General features: G+C 39.9%; 1 protein-coding gene across 4 annotated transcripts in view; it reads left to right on the forward strand.

Annotated features, from left to right (window-relative positions):
* Positions 1 to 711: 711 nt before the first annotated feature.
* NISCH (nischarin) overlaps positions 712 to 21,629 on the forward strand; it is a 29,430-nt gene continuing 8,512 nt past the window's right edge. For 2 of the 4 annotated variants that reach the window (XM_012572793.5, XM_072934667.1), the window contains exons 1-13: positions 712 to 927; positions 6,375 to 6,458; positions 7,184 to 7,366; positions 10,665 to 10,713; positions 12,303 to 12,466; positions 13,827 to 13,922; positions 15,527 to 15,622; positions 15,936 to 16,091; positions 17,392 to 17,460; positions 17,911 to 18,096; positions 18,299 to 18,427; positions 18,850 to 18,963; positions 19,806 to 19,914. In XM_012572793.5, the coding sequence (XP_012428247.4) occupies positions 841 to 927; positions 6,375 to 6,458; positions 7,184 to 7,366; positions 10,665 to 10,713; positions 12,303 to 12,466; positions 13,827 to 13,922; positions 15,527 to 15,622; positions 15,936 to 16,091; positions 17,392 to 17,460; positions 17,911 to 18,096; positions 18,299 to 18,427; positions 18,850 to 18,963; positions 19,806 to 19,914 (1,522 nt within the window). In that variant the 5' untranslated portion in view covers positions 712 to 840. Of the gene's footprint in view, positions 928 to 6,374; positions 6,459 to 7,183; positions 7,367 to 10,664; positions 10,714 to 12,302; positions 12,467 to 13,826; positions 13,923 to 15,526; positions 15,623 to 15,935; positions 16,092 to 17,391; positions 17,461 to 17,910; positions 18,097 to 18,298; positions 18,428 to 18,849; positions 18,964 to 19,805; positions 19,923 to 21,629 lie in introns of all 4 variants that reach the window. The other 2 variants (XR_001122876.5, XM_030283444.4) reach the window with 2 other exon arrangements.

Consider the following 21,629-nt stretch of genomic DNA (forward strand, 5'->3'; position numbering starts at 1 on the left):
ACTGGATTGCTCCCACTGGATTGGGCTGGGTTGGATTTGTTGGATTGTACTGGATTGCATTGCATTGCCCTGTATTGAATGGGACAGCAGTGGATTGCATTGGATTGGATTCATTGGATTGCACTGGATTGGGTTGGATTGGATTGGATTGGCTTGGATTGGATTGGATTCTATTCCACTGGATTCCATTGGATTGCACTGGACCAGATCTATTCCACTGGATTCCAATGCATTTCACTGAATTGCATTGTATTAGATTCTATTCCACTGGTTTCCATTGGATTGCATTGGATTAGAGTCTATTCCACTGGATTCCATTGGATTGCATTGGACTCCATTGGACTCCATGATTGCATTGGATTGCACTGGATTGGATCGCATTGGCAATTGGATTGCATTGGACTGGACTGGATTCTGTTGGACTCCATTGCATTGGATTGGACTCTATTCCACTGGCCTCCATTGGATTGCACTGGACTGGATTCAATTCCATGGATTCCATTGCGCTCCATTGGATCGCACCGCACCGCACTGCGCGGCGCCCCCTGGGCACTGCAGCGCGCATGCGCGTCCAGACAACTCGCCCCCACCCCGCGGGCTGTAGCTCCGCCCCCACGCCCCAAGCCCCGCCCCGTACCGAGCACCTCCCACTCAGGCCCCGCCCCTCGCGTCGGGCCCCGCCCCCTGTGCCCTTAAAGGGGCGCGGGCGGAGCGTGCCGCGCCCTGAGGGGGGCGAGCCAAGATGGCGGCGGCGGCGGCGGCGCGGGCCGGGCGGGCGGCGGGTGCGGGCGGCGGCGGCCGCGGGGGAGCCGTGACGGCCTGAGCGCTTCTCCCGGCGACATGGAGGCGGCGGCGGGAGGCGAGGACGGCGAGGAGCCCCCGCGGGAGGCCCGAGTGCTGGGCTCGGAGCTGGTGGAGACGTACACGGTGCGGAGCGGGGAGGCCGTGCGGGGATGGGGGCAGCGGGCCCGGCGCCTCAGCCGTGCCGGGGGAGCGGGCTCGGTGCCGGGCTCGGTGCCGGGCTCGGTGCCGGGCTGCCTCCGGCAGCTGTGCCCGCCCGGAGCTGTGCCCACGCTGAGGACGGAGCGCATTTGGCACAAGTTTCCGAGGGGCTTCGGGGAAAGGAGCCGGTGGGAGCGGGGCTCCGCCGGGAACAGCGGCCCCGAGCTCCGCGGAGCCCTGGTCCTCTGGGAGAGGCGGCGGCTCCGGGTCGTGTTCTTGCCCGTATATATCTATGCGTATGTGCGTATGTTTATGGAAGATTGCTGTCGAGTAAACGTAGCTTTCAAAGCTGGACTAAACAAAGCAAAAAATCTTTCCTTCGCGTGGAAGTATCATAAAAAACCTGTCTGATCTTATTTCCAGAAGAAATCAGATGATTTAGGATACTCAGTTTTTCTTTTACCCCACAAAAAAAAAAAAAAATGCCAACAGTGTTTTAATTTCGGGAAGGAATGAAGGAAGCTTTTGATATATAACTTGTTTTTCATCTGGTTGCATTCTACCAAGAGTTAATTGGTCTGTTTTTCAGGAAGAAGCTCATCCTAGAACAAACCTCAGTATCATTGCAGATAGAAAAATGCCTTGAGCACGCCACCCTTTAGTTATATAACTAAAAATATTTTCTCCTTCTGCCTTATTTTAGTGCGATTTGAAAGACCTTTTTTCGGCAGAACGCTCATGGATGACAGGCTTCCTGCTGTGGGAAAGAAAAGGGGAAGGGGGGGCAATGGTTTAGAAAGACAGTATTTGGAAAGTTGTGTGATGGATACAAGTAATACTTGATGTTCCTGCCTCTGCTAATCCAGGGAAAACAGAGCAACAGGAGAGTGGTTTCTGAGTTGTTAATAGGACAGAGCTTTACACAGGTGTGGCACATGGGGAGCCCAACTCCTTCCCAGCTGATGACTATTGGAATACTATTGTGGGAATGACTTTCAAGTGGCGAGTTGCCATATTTACAGGCAAAAACGTGTGGAGCATTTGGTGAAGGAGTTGACTGCAAGCTTGAAATGAATTTTTGAGAAGTGCCTGAGCTCATTCTCTTAGTTGCATGATATGTATTCTCAGCAATGGTACTGGTGCTGAGGTGTTACTGGGGATATGTTAGGATGTGGTTCAGCCCTCAGTCAGCTGAGAGGCACAGTGAGACCTGTGGCTTGGGGACTGGAAACTTCCATGTCAGGTGTGAGCCCAGGCTCAGCAGTGCTGGTGCTGGTGTTGAGAATTTCAATCAGTATTATGCAATAGCAGTGAATGAGAAAATCAAGTGCATTCAGTTGACAAAATACCGGTGTCATCTGCCCCTTTATCCCTCTGGAAGTTATGGTGCAGGAGGTGAAAGGAGCTCCTTTGCTGCTTCAGCCTGCAAACAGGTGTTGTGCTAGGGCCATCCTTGGGTAACACCATTAATGTTCTTGATTGAGCTGGAGTTCAGGTGTGTAACTCTGCAGGTGGTGTTCATCTGATCAACTGATAGTTGAGGATAATGTTTTAAGCTGCTACAGCTAAGCCCAAGGAAGTTTATTTTTTCAAGACCAGATTTCTTTCTTTAGTGGTTATGGAAATAGCATGCTACTTTAATGCCATTTTTCTCAGGAGCTTTAAATGTACAGTGTATGAAAGATGGGATTTACCAGTATTTGGTCCTACTTTGATTCTCTTTGAAGGCACATTGGCACTAAGCTTGCCTATGTGTAAACCTCCTGAAGCTGTTAGCTCTCCAAGGCTGCTTGTCAGTTTTTATGAGATAGGCCCAAGCCATTAGAAATGTGGGACTAGATCTTTAAATGAAAGCAGAAGTTTTACAAAATTCATCACAGGCTGAAAAGTTTTTGAAAAAAATAGCATGTGTTGAGTGTTCATAATTAGTTGAGTGATACTTAAGGCCATGACAGAGACCTGAACCAGGACAGAGATTGCTAAATGGTGTAAAAGTCAGCCAAATTTGGTAAAAGTAAGAAAGGAAATGCAGCTGTAGCAACCTGCATCTTCATCCATTACATGTGGACAGGTGGCAGTGATCCTATCTCCATCCTTGTTTTTAAAATATTTTTCTTGCGGCATATGAGCTTCCTGTTGCACCCTGTATTTCAGAGCTCAGTCTCAATAGAAAGGGGTTGTTATGACATCCATTTGACAGCTGTACTATCAGATCCTGTAGAATATATCAGGGAGGCCCACAGTTCTTTGTAATGTTGAAGGTACTTTCAAAAACATTATTCTTGTTGGAGTGTTTAGCATGAAAGGCAAGGTATGGGTAAGTCCAGCAGGAAAAATGCTGCACTGGTTGATGTGTTTTCTGTTGGGTTAGTAAGCTGTGAGTATTTCTACAGGGTATTTTTCCTGGGTGTGCTGGTCCAGCTGGTGCTGACTGAAGACTGGTTTTATGTAGAAGGCCTCAAGGCTGTCAGTTGCTGCATTTGTTTCCTGTTATGCATTTGTTTAGCCTAAAATTGCCTTCCTGCTTTTCCTGGTTTTTGCAGCTGTTTTTAACATAAATACTAACTTTGATATTTAAGGAAATACTGTTGCTTCCTTGAATGGGTGTAAACTGAGGCAGGAGGAGGAGATGTGGCTGCATCACTGCTCTGGAATTTGGAACCTCCTGGCTGTAGTCACACCTGTGTCCCAGGCTTCCTGTGGAGAGCTCTGTCATTTAAGTGTTGGGTTGTTATTTGGTTTTTTTACCGTGATGAAGCATGTGCAGTGGGATGAAACACAATGTAGAAATGCCAGTTCTCCATGTAAAGCGAGGTAGGCAGGTTTTTGTATTGTATGGGAAGTGAACAAAAAGCAGTCTGGAATCACTGTTGATCATTTAATATCTGGTTTAAAAATGTTTAGTAGGTCTTTCACCCCTCAGTATTTAGGAAGATGAAGGGATGCTGTTTGGTGATGTGGGCTCTTAACTGCAAAGAACTTGTAGTGTCTTGCTAGAAAATAAAAAAATATATAACACTGCAAATATGCCAAACACTGTTACAAAGTTGAATGTAACCAAAGAATTGATCTATAGAAAGATGGACAAAACTTTTTATACAGAAGGGTTTGGTAGAGACAGGTGGAGGAGGATATCCTGTGAACATGAAGGGTTTTGTGTTTTAGCTCAATAGAAGCGCGCTTTGTGGCATAAGGATGGGTGGGGATTTCACATGGTGTGTTTATTTATGTCTGCAAGAAAGTGCAGAGTGAGGATGTCATCATCTATCCATGTATTCCTTTAGCACTTGGTGTGAGAGGCAACCCTTGGAGAATGTTCATTTCAGCTGTCAGCCTTGTCATGTTAGTGCACTCAAAATTTGTTGGTGATGAACTTAAGCTCCAAAAACAGTAAAACATCTAAAGGGATTTTTTTAAATTTAAAATTATTTATTTCTATAATACGGCAAGTCTTAATACGCACATCAGCATATTGCATTTATATATTTATTCTTCAAGATAATGGCATCTTGTGGATTGATGTGAAATCAGTTGCTGTCTCTGCAGACTGATGCTGTTTGGGGGTTGAATATGCACTGCCTGCTCTGGCTGCGTTCTAGAGGAGAAATGCTACAGCTTCTTAAAGACTTAAGGAATTGTATCAGTGCATGCAAACACTCACTTTAACAGGTACTTTCCCAACTAGACTGTCGATTTCACTAAGTGCTGTGTTTCTAGAAGTGGTCAGTGCTTGCCATTTCAGTGAAAGGTTATTAAACCTTTATTACAAATTTACTCTGTGTTTTATACAGGGAGGAGGGGTTTCCTTGCTCACCTGGTGAGTTGTCAGTTGGGGCATGTGAAGTTACTGACTTTCCAGTGTCTAATCTTAGGTTTCATGCCTTGTGTACTCATTGTGCATTACATTTAGATGTGCTGCTTGCTCTGCCATAGTTTAGCACAGTCAGCTTTTCAAAAAAATTGATATTTTTATTATGGCTTATAAATGTAGTACTTCTTTCCTTCTAAGTTTTGTTTCTTTGAGTCTCTCCTTGCTTTCCTCAGGGTTATGAGGTGCTTTTGAATGCTGGTGTTATTTCTGTTCTGGTTTGTCACCAGCATAGTGATTAATCCTGATCTGCTGTTTCCCAACACAACATGACAGGAAAACAGGCACAGGCCTTAATTGAGTCCATAATTCTGTGTGGGCATTCTTCTGTGTTTTCAGTGCTCATCCCAGCACTGATGTTACTCACTGCCTGCACTAGTCAGACATCTTGGTTTGGTTCTCTGTAGAGCTTGGGTTTTGTTCAGTGAGCTGGTGTCAGATGCTTACAAAAATAAAACTGGCATGAACTGTAGTTCATCTTTGAAAATGCAGGTGGTATTCTATTTAATGTTTGACATTGTGCTGCTCTGTACTCGCAGTAAGTGAAAACTGGTCTTTTATGTAACTGATTGAAACTGTTGATGCTTTTTGTTTTCTCTAGTGGGTTTAGCAACTAGATGTGTATCATCCTCATAGCAGCTATGAGTCAGCTCTGAGTGATCTGTGGTAGTGAGCGAGTTCTCAACTGTATTAAATGGTTTCAAGATTTGATTACAAGTTGGTGTTTTCTCCAAAGAGTGTCGTTGGACTGGCTGATATTGTTTATTTAATTTCTTGTATTCAAGTAGCTGTGGAACTGGTTTTGCAGAGCCTTGTTTGTTTTCTTATTGTGTTTTAGCTTGTATCTTTAACATGTCTTTGGGATGGCTTGTTTCTGGCATATCTAAAGGTAGGCTGAGTTTCTTGCAAAACTGTTCACTCCAAAAAGAACCTAGAATGAAAACCTTTGTTTGGTACATGCATGGTTAAAAATACTTATTTTTGTATTAGGAGATGTTGGGTTGCTTTAGATAATTGTGATTATTTGGGCACAGTAACTCTTCAGGAAGATGTCTTGTGTGCTTTACCCCAAAATGAATAAAATAGCATTCACACAACTAAAGGATTTGTTCAGTTTTCTCAAGGGTTAAGCTCCAGATTTCTGCTTAACTGAAGTGACAGCAGGATGCTTGCCAAGTTCCTCTGTCCATTGTGGAACTTGGTAGATGGAAGAAGGGATGCTGCTGTCTCAGGCTTGTGGGTAGCTATGAGTACCAACTTCAGTTAGCAGAAACTTTCAGAAAAAGAAATAGCTTAGAGCCCATGGTCATTAACCTTTGGGTTGCAAAAGAAGCCATTGCTTTACACTGAGGCATCTGCATGTTCTTGTTGTGGAGCACCCTCGTGAGTGAGATTGGGCATCCCCCATCAGCAAAGCCACCTCAGAGCTGGATTAGCATTTCCTTAGCTCTGATTCTTGCAGAATACGGATCCACCTCACAGTGCTCCATCAAATCAGCAGGTCTCACAGTCAGCTTCTCTTTAAATGTTTTCCAGTGGCCTTACTTGAATTTCATCCTTTCAGGTGTACATTATTCAGGTCAGTGTTGGCAATCATCAGTGGACAGTCAAACATCGTTACAGTGATTTCCATGACCTGCATGAAAAGGTAAGACTGTTAAAACTGTGACCTTGGTATCTTACAAAACTTTATACAGTTCTTGTAGTTCTGTTTTACAGAATGGTTTACATAATTTCCTTCTTCAATAAAGAGAGAGAATAGCTGCCAGATGCCTTCTGAACTGCAGACTAAGTCCTTTTTGTGAGAACATTGTTACTTGCCCCTGTTACACTCCCCTTTTGAACTGGGGGAGGTTGACTGGGGCAACTTTAGCCCTGGGTGGAAGCTGTGTCAGAGGAGAGTTCAGGCTGGAGTCACTGAACTTTTTGCTAAGAAGGATGTTTATGGTCAGCTGATTTGGTGACCAAAGTCTCATCTTGGTGGATGATAAATATGTCCTTAAAGTAGCATGGGATAATTACCAACCAGTGCTGATAAAAAACAAAAATGAGGAAAAGTCTACTTTATTCAAGAGTGTTCTGCTTTCTCAGAAATGCACTGGTTATTTTGTTTCTTTATCACATTTGTTGCATTCTGCCCTGGTATTGAGAGTGATTCTTTGAGCAGACATTGTTACTAAACTCTGATGTTCCTTGACAAAATGTTCTTTCTGAAAATATCTAATACTTTGAAGGCAGTAGCTGAATTTACTGAAGTAATTTTATTTTTTGATCTTCCCAGGATCAGGCAACATGTGCTTAATGTGTTCTATTGCATCTTTTGTACAAGTTCAGATAGTGTGTCAGGTATTAGCTCTGGTCTTTGTCTTTCAGCTTGTTTCAGAGAAGAAAATAGATAAAAATCTGTTACCTCCAAAGAAGATCATTGGAAAAAATTCCAAAAGCCTCGTGGAGAAAAGACAAAAGGAACTGGAGATCTACCTGCAAACTCTGCTGCTCAAGTTCCCTGTTACTGCGCCAAAAGTTTTGTCACACTTCCTACACTTTCATTTATATGTAAGTTATGTTTTTAGTGTCTGACTAGAGGCCTGAGTCTCTTTCTCTAGTTCTCTGACTTGGGGAGAATTCTGTGGAATCTTCATGAGTTTGCTGAAATGGTTCTTTTTCAACCTTTTGCACAATATAACAAAGCATATTTTTAAGACTTTTGACACCACTTTTTATTGCAGTAGAGAGCCTGTGCTGGGAAGTAGTGTGGGCAGGGACGCTAAGAAGAGAAAATAAATGCTGGCAGGAGAGTTGGAAGCTGTGAATAAATGTTAGGCTGAAGTCAAAAGTGCTGGCTCTCAAATGAACATTGCATAATGCATCCACACCCCCCTACTTAGTGGCTAATGGCTGGAGCTGTGGTTCACACTGAAACAGTTTGCAGTAGCCCACATGAAGAAAAATGATGCTTCTCTGTGGAAGCACAATGATGGAGCGGCCTTTGGAGAAATAGTGCCAGCAGACAGAATGTTACGGTAAAGGATACTTGAAGCAAGAAGTAATTACTTGATTTCATGTTCAGATTGCAATTTGTTCATCTCTTGTGTATAGTTAGGCTTTCTTTGCAATATGGCATCATCTTGTAAGGGGGAGAAGAAATTTCATCAAGAGGAAAAAGCACTGGAGAACTGACTAGAAAGAAGGAACAGTAACTGCTTTGGGGTAGGATGTTTTGAGAAGGCCCTTCAGGGTTTCATAGAAAAGCTTCAGAAATTAGTCACAAGTGATCCATTAGGTGTTAATTAAGTTTTAGCGACAAAAGTTTTAGCCTGGTTTAGTTATGTTACATGAATATAATTATCCTGGTGAGACTTCAGAGTTTTTTAGATAAAAACAGTAGATGGTTTATTCCACAGTGTTGCTATTGCCTTGCAGACTTGAGGAAGAAGCACAGGTTTGTAACTGTCAAGCCTTCTGAAATGGATTTGAGGTTTTAAATTTATTCAAAATGTCAGACAATGTAGAGAGAATTCTGTTCAAATAGACCAAAATTCCAGCGATCACCAGCAAATTGCATAATTTTTCTGTTCTGTACTCTGTCTTGTAAATGATGTCTGTTCCATTAAAGTTTCAGTATTGTTGCTTCCACATGCATGGTTTTAATGCAAGCAGAAGTTTTTCCTAGACCCTGACTTTTTTCTCAGGACTATTTTTTTCCTCTTGTAATGTTATCTTTTTTTGCTTTTCCAGAGAGCTAGCAGTATTTGGATATGATTGCTTCCCTGTTTCTAAACTGTTCTTGGATATTAAGAGCAAAGATGTTGCTAAATTTGCAGTTCTTTGCTTTAGGGGGATCTGACTTAGTTGTAAACTCTATTGTTTTTTGCTTGGAACTTTAGAATACTTTCAAATATTTATAAAAAAGGTGTTAATTATTCAGGAGAAAAGCTAAATATTTACCACATTAATTCTACTGGAAAAAATGACCTTTCTGTAGAACTTTGATCTTTTAAAATATCTTCATTATCAGACAACCCATGTTCATACTGGAGACATTATAATCCCTGATATTGCCTCATTAATTTATGTAGGAAAGCTACAATATTTTTGTCTATTCTTTTTTGCAGTATTTCCAGAAAGGATTGTTTAATTTGGTTTCCCAGGTTAGTAGAACTAAATGGAGTAGAAATACCAGCCACCGATACATTAAACTCGTTTTGAAGCCTTTAGTTGTTCTTGAGTGCAGCCTAGCAAAGAGAAACAGTTGCATGTGACAGCAATGTAGAACTTCATTGTTACTTTGACATTGAAAAGGATTCCTGCAGTGATATGGGATGCTTATTTTGTTGCCTTGTCTTTGTCATCTTAGAAGATTGGTTTTGTTAACTTACATATAGAAGGTTTTGCGGGAAAAGCATTGAGTACCCACAAACTGCTGTTCAGAGACACCTGCAAACAACGGACTTCTGTGGGTGTGATGCATTTAAGTAGTTACAGCTAAGACAGACGTCTCTTGTAGATTTGACAGAGGAATAGAGTTCCTTTTTTCTTTTGCCTGCTAGTCACTGAACAGTCTTAAGTAATAATCTTGTTCCAATTATAAATGTAGAAAAAAGATTTTTGGCTCTGTGTCCCAGATGACAAAAGAGACACAGAGCAGAGTTTTCAATTCTGTCTGTGCTTGCCAGATGAGTGTAACTGGCTTATTCAAATGCGAATCAGAATTGTTTAATTCTGTTTGGAATACAGCTTTGAGCTTGTTGTTCTCAAAACTATGGCGTGGAGGCTTTGTTCATCCTCAGTGAATGGGGTTTCAGTTGCACTAAGAATGTGATGTTCTAAAATCCTTGTCTCATCAAATGAACTGAGCTGTCTGCTGCAGATGTCCTGTAGATGTATTCCCTTGTTATGGATCATGAGGTATTTGTCAGCAAAGTAAACTCATGAAATATTAATATGACGATGATCCATAATATCTGTTTATACTTTGCAGCTACCTTAAGATGAGATGTTTGTCTAGGGGAAGCTTCACCCTCACAAAGAGTTTTATTTTGTTCCTTTTGTGAGCCTTTGAAAGGAAGCTGTTGGAAGTACCCAGAGCTATTTCTGGACTTGCACAGAGCATTTACTTTTTGTGGAAAGAGGTGCCTAGGTGGGAAATACTTGTACTGATCTTCGTGCATCTGCAGATTTAGAAAGTGAAAATCCCTGCACTGAGAGTTTTCAGCCTTTTCTGCTGGAGCTGTCAGTGCCAGGAATGGAGGCTGAGCCCCTGGGAGGGTTCAGGAGGGGGAAGAGGGATGATGAGAAGAGGAGGGGTTTACATTACTTTGCAGCAAACATAGTGGAGTCCAGAAGACTACTTATTTTTTTATATCTCTTTTTTTTTTTCTGTAGACTTATTAATCTAAATCATTCTCTGTGTTAGTGATATTCTGAGGAAATGTTGAGTGCTTGAGGCATTAGAATAGTCTTAATGTTCAAATTTGAAGAACACTACACTTGTAATATTTTTTTCAAAATAGAGCTGTCTTCCAAGTTGGGCTAATGGTGGCTAGTAATAACTTGCTCTGGTTGCTGCTGCCCTTTTATTAATGTGTGCAAAATGGGATTGTTTAAATGTACTTCACTGTTTTTCATCTTGGAATTGAAAATCATGTGAAATAAAACCATGTCAAGTAATTTTTATGAAGCGTTTTCAAGTTACAAACAAATCTATAAAAGTCATCCCGATTTCAGTTTAAAAAAAGCCAAAAAACAGTCCTCTACCACAGCAATAAAAGGATACTTCACTAAAGGTCCAAATTAAAAAATTGGAACCATAAGTATGCAAACAACACTTACTGCAATGGTTTATTGTTTGCAGGAGATAAATGGGATCACTGCAGCATTGGCTGAAGAGCTCTTTCACAAAGGTAAGGAACTTACAGTATTTCTCCAGGAATTTTTTCCTCTATGTTCATGCATTCACATATCTTTCATATTTTACCTCCACACAATGACACATCTGATCTTCCATATCTAACTGATACTTTTTCTCCCCCTTCTTTCTTTTTTGTCTTATTTTGCTACTTGTGCTTTAATTCAAGCTGCATTTTGTGAGGAGCTGCAGCAGTCTTACAGCCACTGTTGGAAACAAGAATTGGTGAATGTATGTTTTGAAAAGGGCCTCCTAATCTGTGTCCTTAAGAGATAGGATGTGGCAGTGGTGATCAGAAGCTTTTGCTGAGCTCTCTGTCTCAGTGTTTAAGTGTAACCTGTAAGGAAGCTTGGTCTGTGTCAGTGAGTACTGACAGTCTGTGTATTAAATGCAAGAGATCACCTAATATATTTAAATATTATTCTTCCAAAATTCAGGTAAGAGGAAACCTTTTGGTCAGTTAATTTAAGGGTGTGTCTTTCTGAGGCTGGCAGATGAAAATGAAATGCTCTTACTGTAACTACAACAGCTCCAGCTGGTCCATTAACAGCAGGAGGCATGTGAAAGGATTAATCCCTGCTATTTTTGTTTTGAAGGACATGCAAGATGCTACTTTATAATTACAGTTGGTGAAGCATGTTTCAGCAATGCCATTTCAGACTTTCTGGCAGAAAGTTACCTTTAGGTGAAGCCTCCTCAGAGAGTCCATTCAGTGAATTTTGGAATATCTTAAGGGAATTTGTGAAGAAATCTTTGCTGGCTTTCTAGTGCCTCCATTCTTACTGATACAAGAATTGTTGATATGTCACTGACTGCTCTGTATTAGTGTAACTTTCCAGTAATGTATGTGCAGCTGGACTCTTAGACTTGCTCCCACTGAAGCTGAAGGGAATTTTACTCCTAAGAGCATTTCTGAGAACTCTTCTTATCACAAAAGCTGATGCTTTCTTGTCCATTAAGTCAAACTGGTGTCCCTAAAAGGAAGATATTGATTCCATGTGTGTGTTCCAGCTGCTGTAGCCTACATGGAGCTTATGGTGCCTTCAGAGAGGCTTTTATATGCTGCTTCCTGCTGTTCCTACTGTTAAATTGGATTGTAAAATTATAATTAGATAATGCATTTTCTGTTCTGGGTGCTTGCTTTGGTACTAGCATGCAGAAAATCTCCATACTTTCCAAAAAGCGCATTTAGTACAATTCTGCTTTTAGGCAGCATAGCCAAAGATCTGAGATCTGTATTTTAGGTAGCAGGTGCTGTGTTTTCTTAATAGAAAAAAATCTAACTGCTATAGAGATATCTCAGAAATAGTTTCATAACTCTTACATTATGTTAAGGAACTTCAATTCCAGTCCTGTTAAGACTGAGGGAAGTTTGCCGTTAATTTTATTAGGAACTTTGGGCCTGTATCATGAGTGCCCACTTGAATACATGAATTATTTTGGTGTTAAAAAATTATTTTGCTACCTCAATTTTCATTTTACAGTATAAATGACAAACATGTATCACTACATTTTCCTTGTACCATTTATTCCTGTGTAACCCTTGCAGCATTGTGTTTGATCCTAAGCTACTCTGTTTTTCAGGAGAGCAGCTCTTAATGGCTGGAGAAGTTTTCACCATCAGGCCGTTGCAGTTGTACGCTGTCACTCAGCAGCTGCTGCAGGGCAAACCTACCTGTGCTAACGGAGATGCCAAAACAGATCTTGGGCATATTCTGGATTTCACTTGTAGACTCAAATATCTAAAGGTGAGGTCAATGTTAAATAGATGTTTATGCTGCCAGTCTTCAATCCATGCTGTCCTCTAGCCAAGGTGTTTGCTGTGTAATGTGGTCTTTTCAGCAGTGCCCTCTGTATAGATGCAGCCACAGAATCTTGCTGGGTGCCAGTAGGGATGGGTAAAGAAATAGATATTGACCTCTTCAACCCTGCTTTCTTTGCAGGCACTATGGGTAGGCTACTGTATATGAATACATGTGCATATGTGCATCTATATAAATCTTAACCCCTTTCTCACTGTCTGACTGCATCTGAAAATTAAAAATAAAACCCTAAAAAGCGCCTCAGTTTCAAAGATAGCCCTGAATTTTTAGCTAAAATGCCATTTCAGAATAAATGTAAAATGGCCTCAGAACAGATGGCTTTTGTCAGGAGATAATTTGACTTTTTTTCTACCAAATAAGTGAATTAGACTTCCCCTGAGTAATTTTTTAACGCTGCTTGCTATGACTGAATAATTCATTTTAGCCCCTTTTTTGCATGAGGAGCTGTCTTTTAACTGTGTTGTCTGTTCAAAGTTGAAATCAAATGGTGGATCAGGAAAGCAAAAACCACAGCTGTGCTGGTGTTCCTGGGGCTCCTCAGATGCCTTTGTCATCCTCTGTCTGTATAGAATCTTATAAAGGGAGGATTTTCTGGCTGGAGAAGAGCTTATTGTTTAGAAAAATCAGCATCTGCAGAATTTCTGGCCCTTCTTGAATGCTTGTGAGTGGGCACATTCAGAAATTGTAAGCTACATAAAACCAGAGAAAACCCTTAGAGTTTTCTCTCCAAATTATATTCACAGCAAATATAAATGAAACCACCTGTTTTTTATACTGCTGACATGCTCTAAGGACAGAATCCTATGACCATATGGAAATACCACATGATTTTTTATTGATGTATCAGTGTAATGCTTGTTTTCTTCAAACCCATCTTGTCAGTGCCTTGAACTTCATCCCTTGTAGTGGAATTAAAGACAGTGCTGACTTGGAGGGCTCACAGGTTTCAAAGAAGTTGTTTTCAATGAATGTAACTCTGATTTTCAGCTGAGAATGGAGCTTTGTCGGTCTTGCTATGATACTGCTTTTTGCGTGTCCCATGTGCTACAGAGTGCAAGCACAAGATGGCACTTCAAGTTCAGTGCACTTAGCTGGAGCAACTAGTATTTGTTTTCCTGAAGAGTTAACCTGCAGGTCTCATGAATCATTTCATATTTGAAAAATTGGTTGGAACTTTGGCTGTTTTTCCAAGCCACTGCCCTTGGGCCAATGCCTGTACAAGACTGGAATGTGAACAAGTTGGATTGTGTACACTAACTCAGTTCTTTAATGTCTTAAATGGCAGGTCACTGGAACAGGGGGACCTTTTGGAACCAGTAACATTCAGGAACATCTCTTGCCTTTTGATCTGTCTATTTTCAAATCACTTCATCAAATAGAGGTAGGGCTGAGATACTGCTTATAAATGCATAGGTGCTGTGCAAATGCCAAGGCTGTTGCCAATATCTCAGAATTGGTGATTCTCTGCTTTGATTTGCTGCTGGAATTGGGGAATGCAGAGTTTAGGAAGACTGTTTCATTTGTGAAACAATGCTTTTTCACAAGTTTTGGAAATAAGGATACAATGTTTAAAGTAGAAGACTAATTGCACTGTGTGTGTTTCCAAAAAAAAACCAGTTTCCAGTTTTCACACAAAACCTATACCTGAGTGCCATTCCACTGCCATAAGAACTAGCGAGTTGTTATGGTAGGATCCCCTATTACAAAGTGCTTTTTATTTGGAAAAAACAAAAGTACATCAAGTATTTGTGAAAATGTCCTGACATTAAATTTATTTGGGAAAGTGCAATTGTGGGTGTAGTGCTGCTTGCTTGATAATTTGCAGATTTTTTTCTTTGCTGTGCTTGCAATATAAATATCAACATTTCTAGCAGTTTTCAATGGGTATGTTTTTGAAATACCTCCTTGATTACTTCAGGTCTTTCCAGAGAGAGAGAATGTCCAATTTTGTCATGCAGTCTGTGCACTTTTGGTGGATGCTGTACTTTTTCTAGTACATGAATACTATTGTCTCATTGATATGAGACAGTTGTTGGTTGAAAACTGAAGTATGTTTCTGAAGTCAGCGATTTATTGTCATTCTCATATGGGAAAGAAACTACAATGGGCTGTAGAGTGAGAGTGTCTAACACAGTAGAGAGGCTATTGCAGAATTGTATCAATTTTCCCCTTTTCTGTGAGCATGAATGTGAAGAAAAAATATTTTAGATCTTAAAGACTTTTGAAATTGTATGTTCATTAAAGGTTCTGCATTAACTGACACTAGATGAGCACTTTCATCCCAAAGTAAGCACTGTCCAAAAAGTAACAGTGGTAATCTGGGAAGAATTTTTTCAAGAATGACAGATTTTTCAATCTCTGTCAGTTCATTGTGGTTTCCCTGATAAACCAGCAAATGTGCCAGCTCTCATGGTTGGGTAATGTTTACAGAGAAGGACCTGGACAGATGCTGTAGCAGATTTTCAGTAATGTTGTTTCAAATTGAGCTACAGAAAAAGAGACTTCGTAATCTTAAACTTAGTTGTTGTAATTAGCTGACTACAGGTTATTAGATTAGTATCCTCACTTTCTAGACATTTCTTTTTTCTTATGATAAAAAGGATATCTGAAACCCAAATGAATGTGTCTGCAGGTGGAGTCATAGCTTGAAATATATCTTTTTGTAATCGTAAAAATGCTTTGACCTGTTAAATCACCTGGGTAGTTTCACCTTGAATACGTGGGACAGGTGGAAAGTCAGTGGAGAAGCTTTGGTTAAATATAAGTTTGAATTTCACTTTTCTGTAGTTATGTCTCTAATTTCTTACTTTAGCTTTGCCAAGTGTCAATATTTCTGACCTGATAATCTCAAGAGATTTTAAGGAAGTTCTGTAACTACTTTGCAGATTGCTGTATAATCTGCTGTTGAAGCTTTCAGCTACCTCTTTTGTGTCTTGTTTGTCTATCCTAGTACTTCTGACTTTGTAATGCAATTTTTTTAAATAGATCAGTCATTGTGGGGGAAAGCTTATCAAAGGGCTGACTTCATCAAAACATGCTCTGGCCACACTGAGTGTTCAATTTTCAGCAACATCAATGAAGGTAAGAGCAAGTTCCTGCTTCTGGTGAGTGTTCAAAGCACATGCAAAACCAACATGCACAGTGGGGAAATATCCATTTGGAGTTCATGAAGTTTTTTGTACTGTCTATTGCAGGTTCTGCTTTTAAAACCATGGGACTCTAAGTGTTTTCTAACCTTACAGAATCTCAAGTTTCAGTGAAGGAAGTGCTTGGATGTGTCCCTTCACAGGGACACTTTTGGCGCTTGCTTATATGGGATTGTTGGCATAGTTTCCAAAACCATTAGCTTTCCCTGAAGGTGTAAACCAAATGTTGGTGTCCCTCTCTTAAATAGGAAATCCTGGTGCCTGAGGCCTCTGAGTTTGATCAGTGGGAGCCAGAGGATGCACTGGATTCAAGTTGTCCAGTGACAGCAATTATCCCAACCTGGAGAACTTTAACAACTTTGGATATGAGTCACAATAGCATCTCTGAAATTGATGACTCAGTGGTAAGAAATATTTTTAATTTGTGGAAAAAAGTATTACTTATCTATAGTACATTATACACAGCAAGGATTTTGGATTTGCGCTATTGCTTTTTCTGGAGACTTTTCAGTTGCACTTTATGCTGGTTATCTACCCAAGTTAATGATTAGGAGATTTGTTCTATAAGAACTTAATTTCCTTTCCCAAAGAAGAATAGTATTGTCATTTTCATAGGCATTTCCATGAATGTCATAGGCATTTCCACGAATGTCATAGGTATTTCCATAATTGTCACTTTTTGAAATATGCTTTTACTGTTTGCCTTGGCTGTAGGTGCTAATTTGAATTTATTTTTACATTTTTTTAAAAGAAAAAACACCTCATGGCTCAACTTCGGAGTAGTTATCAAGGCAGAAGCTTCCTACATATTTAAAAACTTATGATTTGCTGGCAGCTTTTGTGACATCAGAAGAATATGAAAAGCATGAAAACAAAATTTGGAGTATTTTGCCAGTACTTTAGAATTTTGTTTTGTAAATCAGATATTAAGAAAAAAATTAACATTCATCAGAAGAGCATGATAAGATATGTACATAGCTTTTAACTTGAGCTACTCTTGTGAAGCAGGAAATAGTTACATGTGTAGCTCAACCAGACATCATAGACTTGGAGCATAATTACCTTGTTCATGATTTTCTGTGATGTAGATTTAAGGTGCTTCAGGTCTGTGTGCAGGTCTTAACTGGCCTGTCTAGGCAAATCCATTCTGAGACTACAACCAAAATAAAGCAGGTGCCAAAAACTAATGTCAGATTTCAGCATCAAGTTCAAGACCTCCAGAAGTAAAAGGATTTCTGAGTTAAAATGCATTTTCTGCAAGTTTGTGTGACATTGTAATTCTTGGCTGGTGTAATCAGTAATCGACTTATTCTGGGTTTTGGTACTACTGTCTTTATCCAGATTTCTGTGTAGCATAAATCCCCTGGTTTATCTGTTTGATAAGACCAAAGCAGCATTAATGAATTTGATCTATAGTTAGTGGGGATAAACTAGGAGAAATTATTTGTCTTCAGTAAGAAACCAGGTTTCAGATTAAAACTGAATGGTGCCCCTCAGAGTAACCTGGTTTTCTTAAGAGCAGGAGTCCGATCTTTTATGCCCCAAGTCACACAGAATATTTTCTTAATGCCAGAAGCCCGGAAGAGAGACTGCATTGGATAACACATTTCCATTGCTTTTGTTGATCAGCAGATACTGAAGAAAGTGTGGCCTGACTGAAAGCTAAATTACATTGAACACATGTCATTTTTTTTCCCCTTCTAGAAACTAATTCCAAAGATTGAGTTCCTGGATTTGAGTCACAATGGGGTGTCTCTGGTGGAAAATTTACAGGTAAGTGATGCATTTGAAGGTGAATTTTTTACTCAGCTGCCTGAGACCTTAGAACACGGATTTTCATGCTTCAGAATTTTGTTGCTCATCTTCATGGTGAGTAGCTTCAGCCCAAATAGCTGCTTCTTTGTAACATAAAGTATTCTTTTAGTGATGCATTGCTTAACTGCTCCTGGATATTTTAATTTCTTTGCCAGTATTGACATACATTTAATTCTTAACTAAATTCATTCACTGCCAGCTGTATGTGTGGGTTGGTAAGAATGTTGTGGAGGAAATTCCATTTCTACAGGCTTTAACCTTTGTAATGAACAGTTTCAGGTCATGTCATTCATGTTATGTAGTGTCCAGCATGAAAACACTGTTGCACAATAAAATGAGCCAGCCATAAGATAGCAGCTTTGTTCAGTTTTAATTGGTGTATGATATGAATTTTCTGTGCTGTTGTAGCATCTGTACAACCTTGTTCACCTGGACTTATCCTACAACAAACTTACATCACTGGAAGGTGTTCACACAAAACTGGGAAACATCAAAACTCTGAATTTAGCAGGAAATCAGCTGGAAAGGCTGTGTGGTCTTAACAAACTGTACTCATTAGTCAACTTGGATCTGAGCAACAACAAAATAGAACAGGTAACTGTTGACTTCTGGTGTCAAAATGTGTGTTAGCTCAGAAGCTGTTTCCTTTAGTGGCTAAAACTGCAAATAAATTAAAGTGGCTGTAGTGATTTTTCCTTGTTGTTGTATGTATGTAATCTATGGAAGCAATGCTCAGTCTGTGTACTCATTTTCATTTTGCCAGTCTGTATTCATGCTTTTATTCAAACACTTTCAGATTGATGAAGTAAAAAATATTGGCAGCCTGCCATGCTTAGAGAAGGTGATGTTATCCAGCAACCCGCTGAGCATCATCCCTGATTACCGGACCAAAGTCCTCGCTCAGTTTGGAGACAGAGCCTCAGAGGTGAGCCCCAGTGCTGCTCTTCTCCCTCTGTTCAGCCTGCTGAGGAAAGTGCTGCAAATGCCCTGAAAACCTGATGAGTTTGTAGTGTGCATTAGAGAAGGTGTTTAGAGAGTTTGACCACATTAATGTTACTCAGCTGTGCTCCCAGATCTAGATGAGATTTTTTACCCTGCCCTCCTTGGGTAACAGTCCGGTAATATTGAAACACTGTTGTGCTGGACTGGGCTTAAATTTACCAGACCTTGCTGAGTTTGCATTAAAGTGATGTTAGCTCAAGATCTAATGTAGTAATTGTTTCTGTGTATTGGTTACAAAGATGCACATGGTTTGATTTGAGCTATGGTAATATTTGATTATTCCATTAATAAAAATTGGAGAATGCCTCGTTTTCAATACTTCAAATATTTTAACTTTTTTTTTAGGTTTGTTTGGATAACATTGTTACCACAGAAAAGGAACTAGACACAGTGGAAGTGCTAAAAGCTATTCAAAAAGCAAAGGAGGTGAAATACAAACTCAGCAACTCTGATAAAAAGGTGAGTCTGGTGCTGTGAGAGAAGTAGAATGTGCAGATTACAAAAGCCTACAAAATTACTTCTACAAGTTAGATGTAAGCTGAATGTGCTAAATTTTCCTTAGCATTAAAATTTTTATGCTTTGTGTTTTAATGTGGTATGAACTTTTAATGTTGCCTCTTTTCCCTATTTAGTTTTCAATGCATTTTTGGTAGTTATCTGGCCTTCTATTTGTGGGCTGACTCAGGAGAGAGGAAGTGGGAGGAAAAGATAAAATTACTTAATGGTGTACACAATGAATTCACAGTTGACCTTAACAGCCATATTTTGTATCTTACACAAGTATTGCAGAGCTGTGATTTTACTGCCTGTGTTGCAGAGTACTGAAATTACTTCCCCAAACTTTCTTCCTGTGGGTATTCAGCAGTGGGAGAGAAGCAGAAATCTGAATTCTCCTTGCCTTCCCTCATACCTGGCTGTGTGCTGTGTAGTTGGCTAGTCTTGGTTTGAAAATCAACATAGGGACAGAAGAGAAGAGATTCTGTCCCTGCAATGTAGAAATCCTGCTTTCATTCTTTTTATTTGTGACACTGCAAATTCTGTCAATACAGTGATTAGTCAGTGATCACAATGACTTCTCTTAAAAGAATTCTTAGTGGAACTCCTCCTAGTGTGCAAATTGAGACTTAGAGGAGGTGACCACCCCCACCACCCCCCACCAAAAAAGAAAAAAGAAAAATAAAAAGCTGGCACTAACTTTCCTTTTACTAAAATTGAGAAAGCTTGTGTGGACTTAGTTCAGGATCTCATGTGTCCTGTGTATTTAGTTTTTTTCTTTAATTGCTGCATACTTTCTTTATTAGATCAGTGAGGACTCCAGGCTCACTGCTGCCAGCTCCAAATCAAACTGTTCTTCTCTTACTGTTCGTCCTTCCTCTCCCTCTCTGCCTCGTCCTGTCAGCTCCAGCCAAGGTAATCATGTATGTATCGTGCTGCTGGGCTGAGCCTCTTGGTTCTGCTTTTCTAAGCTGCATTGATATACATGAATATTATGTGCATGGATTTAGGGTTTAAAGACAAGCACAAAGGCATGGTAGAATTGGCTTTGAAAGTGACAGTTGTATGGAATGTGACTCAGCAAAACCTACTGCAGTTCCCAGTAGTGGTTAAATACCTGGAGTGAGAGTTTGGGTACAGGACTTTCTACTGCATCATCCTGCAGAGGACTAGAGGCCATTTCCAGGCTTGTAGTCATGCTTTAATAGAAAACTGTGGCATAGAGAGAAATATTTTAAAATTGCTTCACTACCCTCTCTTGGTCTGCAAAATATGAGCTCAAGCAGCATATGTTCCATTAGTGCTTTTTGCAAGAGCTGTATTTCTGTCACACCAAGGGGAAGATAGAGAAAGGAGATGAGTAAAAGGCACCTGTGGGATTGGGGTTCTGGCTGAGCTGGTGATTTCAGCACATCTGTTGTGCTCTATAGTACCTGCTGACCTCACCTCAAGTTTTTTTACTCTGTGTTTCAAATGAATGTGCCTGCTGCATTAGGAACTTAGAAGAATGACTTAACTTTCCTCTTTAGCCCATAGGACTGACTTATGTGAACATTCACTTGTGACTGAGAAAAAGAGATAAAAATACTTTCTGGTTTTGGCTTTTGTCTGATTGCAAAGTGCAGTAGTATATGCATAGTGAGAGAATACTTCGTACCCATCTGGAGAGCAGGGATTATTTTCTCAATTTCTTGGGGTGGCACAGCTTCCTCTTACCATTAATTAGTGGATTGGTGGATAGGGGAGAGAAGCATCCCTGAGGAGCTTGACCTTTGGAAAAAGTCCATTGCTGTGACTTCTGCAGAATCAGCAGAGATTTCTTAGTTCACTCTAGAAAAATGAAACTGTTCTGACAGCATTTGATTAAGGGGCAGACACCTTGATGCAAATTTAGTTGCTATTTATGTATTTTGCCTTTGTAGCCCTTTTAGATCATTTTTCATCTGCAGAAAAAATGCCAGTTTTTCCAAAATCAAGTAAATGCTTGTTTTAAAGTATTAAGCACTTAACAAACTGTCTCAGTCCTGTAACTATGTAACAGCCTGCAGTTTTATGCAGGACTTGATGTAAAAAAGTATGTCAGCAACCCCTGAGACTGTTTAAATTATTTATCAATAGATTTTTTTCTACAACAGTAAATGTTTAGGAGCAAACAAGTGTAGGGAGAAGAGAAAGTATAGATCTGTCTAAAGGACTTAGGAGTTTTATAGAATGGTATAAGAGTCAAGGTTTATTTACTGTAGTCCTTTTCTCTAAGATTCCTTCAGTAGAATTTTGGGGAAGGCTTTTATAAATAATGGGAAAATGAGGCCTGTGCAGGCTGCTTCTCAGCTTCAACAATAAAAAATTATTATTTGATGCATATTTTACTATGAAGGTTTGTTTTCAAAATATCAGTTTTGAGAAATATATTTTAAAGAAAATGGAAATATGCTAAGCAATTAGTTTTACTGTTAGACATTAAGTCATGAATAATGGAATTAATTTCCTGATATGCTGTTTCTATGAATTGTTTTCTCTGCATTTTCTAGACACCATCTGTTTCCGTAACATATTATTCATACTTAATGTCATTGGGAAATGGCTAATGGAAAAAGATTAAATATTTATATAGGAAACAGAAAATCAAA

Source organism: Taeniopygia guttata, chromosome 12, assembly GCF_048771995.1.
Source record: "Taeniopygia guttata chromosome 12, bTaeGut7.mat, whole genome shotgun sequence".
NCBI lineage: Eukaryota > Metazoa > Chordata > Aves > Passeriformes > Estrildidae > Taeniopygia > Taeniopygia guttata.